General features: G+C 37.7%; 1 protein-coding gene across 1 annotated transcript; it reads right to left on the minus strand.

Moving 5' to 3' along the window:
• Positions 1-982: 982 nt before the first annotated feature.
• LOC149255680 (uncharacterized) lies at positions 983-3,292 on the minus strand. The gene is made up of 2 exons (XM_089455112.1): positions 1,838-3,292; positions 983-1,702 (listed from the first exon to the last, which is right to left on the minus strand). Exons 1-2 carry the CDS (start codon positions 3,290-3,292, stop codon positions 983-985), a joined length of 2,175 nt encoding a protein of 724 aa, XP_089311238.1.
• Positions 3,293-5,950: the final 2,658 nt, after the last annotated feature.

Raw genomic sequence — 5,950 nt, forward strand, 5'->3', positions numbered from 1 at the left:
AAATAATTCCAATTCAGTCTGTCATAAGCTTTCGACAGATCTAATTTAATCATCATACCCTTTTGCTTTTTCATTTTTAAAGAGTGAATAACTTCTTGGGTTACTACAAGGCCATCTAGGATTTGTCTACCTTCAACAAAGCCCGTTTGTTCAGCAGATATTAACTTGTCCAGCAGGGGTTTCAATCTTTTGGCGATCAAGGATGTTATGATCTTGTAAATAACATTACACAATGCTATGGGTCTAAAACCATTGGCATCTTCTAAATTATCACCCTTAGGAATCAGAGCATAGAAAGTAGAGTTAATGGCAGGCCATACCTTCTGGTTCATCTGAGATTCTTCTATCAATTCTAGGATCTCCTTTCCCAGAAAGTGCCATCCCGCTTGGTAGAAATCAACTGTGAAGCCATCAAGACCTGGAGCAGTACCTTTTTTCATAGATTTTACAACTTCTTCTATCTCTTCTAAGTTAACAGCTCTCATCAGAGCCTTATTTTGGTCTTCTGTAACTAAACGAGGAATGGCCGAACATATTTCCTTTATTGCTCCCGATCTGTCAACTTGAGGTTCTGTTAGGATATCTTTATGATGATCCACCAACACTTGCTCAATCTCTCCTTGCTCCACTACTCTATCACCATTCTTATCTTTGATGGATAAAATCCTGTTTCTTTGTCTATGTTGAATCATAGCCTGATGAAAGAATTTTGTGTTCCTTTCCCCCTCCCTTAACCATTTTATTCTTGATTTTTGCCGCCATAGAACTTCTTCCTACTTTCGTCTTTCCTCTACTTTTCCAAGAATTACCCCTTCTTCTCAAACACTCTCCTCTGTTCGACCTTCCGTTATTATCTTTTGTTGCAGTGATTCCATTTCCCCCTCCAGTTTTTGTTTGTCTTCCATAATGTTACCAAATTCCTCCTTGTTCTATTTCTTAATTCTTTCAACTCCTTCAGTTTCAATTGGAAAGTATGCATCTTTCATTTTCCCTGAACTGTACTTTGTGTCCACCATTCTTCCACTGTATTTAAGAATCCTGGGTCCCTTAGCCAGAAAGATTCAAATCTGAACGGTCTTCTTCCACGATTTCTTTTAATATCCACCTCTAGTCTAATAGGCCAATGATCAGATCCAAGGGATGGTATGATCTTTGCTTCGACGAAAACATCCTTGTTCATAATAGCTTCTGATACTAGGAAGCGATCAAGTCTCGATGCTATTTGATTCTTACCTCCCCTCCTATTGTTCCAGGTACATATCCCATTAATAGTCTGGATGTCTACTAATCTTAAATCGTCTATCAATTCATTGAACATATCCATGAAGTGATCTGACTTTCTTATCCCTCCTTTTTTCTCCTCTAGGGATCTGATTAAATTAAAATCGCCTCCTATGATCCAAGCAGCCTCTGGATAAATTCTACGGATTATTTTCATGTTATTTATAAAGCTTTCTTTTTCTCCTGGGGAAGGAGGGCCATAAACCCCTGAGATGACAACCTTTTCTTTTGTTCCTACTATTCTACCAATACCTGTAAGGATTCTGTTCATACCGGTCCAGCCTGCTAGGATGATATCATTTGGATTCCACAAAATTGCAATACCTCCCGCAGAGCCAATAACGTCTTGCCCCATAACTTCGTATTGAAGTTTATTTTTGTCGATTATTCCTTCCAACTGCTGCACTGTAATTTTCGTCTCCTGTAGAATCATAATACTGGGCTTCTCCTTTTTCAATTTCTCCTTCATATACCTCTGTTTTCCTTTACTATTCAAACCCCTAATATTCCAGCTGATGACAATCATTTAAAACTTTTGATAGGAGGGGAAGAATACCTCTGACAGAGGTATCACTTTGCCTGAGTTTATCAACGTTTCTCCCACAGTCTGAATGGTTTCACTCAACGTTTTCCAACCTCTTTTCCTACTGTTTTTGCCAGAGCCGTCCATTCCCATTTGTCCATTCCCTTGTTCGTTTCCTATAGTTATCTGCTTATCCATGTTCTCCCCTTTTTTTTCCTTGTACTTCTGAAATGCTTCTTTGTACTGTTGTTTCTGCTTCTCAGGTATGAATCTGCTATCTAGGTTTTTCCATTCCTGAATTAACTGTTTCATGATTTTTTCCTCCTCCACCTCGTTTTCTATCTGGCTTTCCACTTCCATCTGGGATTGGATTGTTACTGTTTCTGACTTTCCCTCAGCCCGTTCTTCAACTGTTTTCCCCATATTTGCGTCTTTTCCTTTATTTTCATTTACAATTTCCATTGGTGTATTTCCAGGATCTTCATCATCCTCCAGATTTACTTCGTAATCCTCGTTCTCGTTCTGTAGGATTTGAAACTTGTTTTGACTTGCTGTATGAAGGGGCTTTTCTTGTGACTGGGTTTTGGGACCCTCTTTGCTCTGTTTCTTTCTTCTTGTAACCTGTTGAAAGCCCCTGTCTGCCTCATCCATTTTTTCTGAATTTCTTTGATATTCCTCTTGACTTCTCTTTGACTCCTCTTCCTTATTCAGAGGGCATTGCCTATATAGATGGCCATACTCATGGCACTTGCGGCACCTGAACGGGATATGTTCATAATCTATTGGCTGTTGTCGGATTTCGTCATGATATTCCAGCTCGATATTCTCCGGGATGGGTTGTGCTAAATTCATGTAGACACAGAGCCTTGCGTATGAAGTATATTTGCCTCGTTTTGTAGCTTCTGCAATTTTAACAAAGCCCCCGATTGTTTTCCCAATCCCCTCTAGTATTTCAGGATCCCAAAATTCCACTGGGAGCCCGAACAATCTAACCCAGATTGGGGCGGCTAGCATTTTTTCTTTTTCTGGGTTATATCTTTCTTCCCAGTATTTCATGAACAGGCCCGCATTGTTCATGAAGTACGGTCCTTCTTCGAAAACCCTATCCTTGTCCTCCAGATTCGCAAAGATGGCTGTGAAAAACCCTTTTGCTCCCAATTTCAGATCTATATGGCCTTTTGGTCTCCACTTTTGGTCAATCCATCTATATAATTCCTTTTCAGTTGGCCAATACCCTATGAATTTACATATCAGGGCATGGTCCTTCATATAGCAGTTGTATTCCTCAAGTTTATTGCAGGGAATGACATATCTTGGTTGTTTTTGTGCCCGTGGAAGGCATTTTCCTCCCATCCTCTTTTGCCATAGGTTACCCATCACGGGTACATAGTTTTCCTTCTGATTACGCTGCATTCCGCTTGCACTGGTTTCCCCTGCTACAACATTTTTGAAGGAGGGGATCTCTCCCGTCCCCTGTTGGTTTTCCATTTCCCCTTCAGCTCTTATCTCTTAATGTTTACCCTCACTTCTCTGCTGAAAACTGCTTACTTGAAATGCGAATGTTGCGAAATTACCTTTCTCAATCTACCTTCCGTGCCTTTCTTCGCCTTCTGCCCCGCGATTTCCGCCTGCCGTTCCAGACTGCTGCGCCGTCTGCAAACCCTAACCTGCACGTGCCTACACTCCAAACCCTAACCCAAAGTCCAATATATGTATTTAGTTTTAAAGATGTTTAAAAATAAAATTATTTTTAAATTTCATTTAGATAAATTATTTTTAATTTCAAATTTACTACGTGATGATTAATAATTTTTTTTTAAATGTAATTTTTTTTAAATAATAAAATATTAAGGAAAGATTTACATATTAATGAATAAAGATCATGATATATTTAAAATTAACATGAATTTACCGTAATTCTATAATTATGTGGTGAAGGCTTGAAAGGATTTAATGGTTAAGATTATTTCTTGACTTAAATAATTCATTTTTTGTTATAGGGTAGGTCTCTTGTACAAACAAAGGAGTTTCATACACCAATCAATCACAATTAATTTGGTTCTTGTGAGACAAACAAATAGGTCTCATAACTATGCAGTTTTTCCCTACAATCAAACCCACTTAACTTGCTACTACATTTGCAAAACCTTACCGAGTATTATGCCATAAAAATTATTCATTTAAGCTTTTCCCAATTTAATGAATTACTTTACTCCACTCATATTCAAATGAAAAAAACTCTCTTTTATACATAAATTTAACTGAAACTGAAATATAATAAATAAACTCACTTATAAATTTAATAAATCTTTAACAAATACTTCATTTTTAAATGTCTTTTACATAAAACTAACTATAAAAGTAGTTATTTCCTCATTTTTTCTACACGTTAAATTATGTAGGTTTAACATTACAGTAAAAAACAGTCTATGGTATATCCTATGAATGTCAATTTTTCCCTAAAAATTCACTTAATTACTTTTCGTTATGTATAATAACGAAGTGAATTTATATAATCATATTTTAGATTGAGTGTTATAGTTATTTCCTCATTTTTTCTACACGTTATAATTATGTAGCTTTAACATTACAGTAAAAAAACAGTCTATGGTATATTCTATGAATGTCAATTTTTCCCTAATAATTCACTTAATTACTTTTCGTTATGTATAATAATGAAGTGAATTTATATAATCATATTTTAGATTGAGTGTTAATTTTTTGCACGAGAAGAATTTTTGCCATCCAATCGATCATATCTCGACATTGATAAAAACAGCTAAATTCACACAACCACAGAAATACAATTATATATTATGCACAAATGGTGTATGTGCAAACACACCCACACACATATTAAATTCAGATCACTCTATTAAATAGAGTTTTTCAGATCCAACTTATTCCTAATTTAGAGAGAGTGGTTGAGGGAATTTCTCAACCATCACAAACCAACTCCTCAAATATGGAATGTGAGCATTAACTCCAACATCCCCCCTTAATGATTACATTACATAAAAAAATAACAAAATAATCAAACTTAACAGTAGATGCTCCATCAAGTTGCCTCGTAACCCTGGGAAAGGTGTAGTTGGCAAGTTGGATTCCCGAGTTCTCTTCCTCAACTCCCGAATCAAGGACCTCCCGAAGTCAATTACTGGACAGCATCCCAATCTGTCGCATAACCTCATTAGGAAACCACTTCCACGTCTACCACTAATGAGGGATCCTTCCCTAGATCCGCAACTGCCATACTATATGGACAACCATCCATATTGAGCCATACTGCTACTTGATCTCTAAGTACTGGCATCAGACACATAGTTGAACTGCTAATTATTTCAAAAGGGTGAATATTATAGCTGCAATGTAGAACACCATAGAAATAGCCACCCAAAAATGAGGAAGTGTGTCCCAAATGGCTTCATCAGTGATGTTTTCATCATCACTTGGCATCAAAACCCTACACATCCTAAAATTATCAACAAGGACAATAGTTTCAAACAGTAGAGGTGGTACACACACAACCTTCAAATTCACCAACGGTATGCCATACCCATATCGGCTATCAAGATATGTGCAAAGCAGCAATTCAAATGCAATGAGAAGTGTGACAGCAACAACAGTATGACAAGGTGCCCAATGTCGATCATGAGGTGGTACAGGAGCAGGCAAAGAGAATCGTCCTCGAGCCACAATGATATGAAAAATCCATAGAGGCAGAAATATAAACCACCACTTGGAGATGTTTCTGAGCATCCGGAAGTAGAAATTCGGCCTCCTGTCTTTCCTCCTCTTGATCTTCTTCGTAACCCTGAATCTCATTCTGGAAGGTTCGTCTGATTCATCATCTGAAACCACCACCGAAATGTTGCCGCTCCCGCAGGACCTCAACGGAGAAATGGAGGTTCTGGAAGTCGAATCGCTCCAAAATGGGCAACCATATTCTCCTGGAAGCTCTGCTCACAATTTGGCAGAATGCTTGCGCCCACTTGATTTCGCAGATTCCCCTTTAGAATAATTAATTGTAACAAAAAACAGTTCACATCTGGATTGCACTGAATTGTGGTCTTGTCACAAGACTGTCTAATTCAAAGTCCCAAGTCACGGACCCTTAGAAACAGAAGCGATCACAAATCCAAAGGA

Source organism: Pinus tabuliformis, chromosome 7, assembly GCF_031772625.1.
Source record: "Pinus tabuliformis cultivar Carrire ecotype Pingquan chromosome 7, CPIR1, whole genome shotgun sequence".
Classification (NCBI taxonomy): domain Eukaryota; kingdom Viridiplantae; phylum Streptophyta; class Pinopsida; order Pinales; family Pinaceae; genus Pinus; species Pinus tabuliformis.

Excerpts from the sequence above, each read along its gene's own strand:
- LOC149255680 (XM_089455112.1), bottom strand. The coding sequence starts at position 3,292 with ATGGAAAACCAACAGGGGACGGGAGAGATCCCCTCCTTCAAAAATGTT. Across the intron at positions 1,703-1,837 it reads AAGTGATACCTCTGTCAGAG|GAGACGAAAATTACAGTGCA; the intron begins GTATTCTTCCCC and ends ATGATTCTACAG.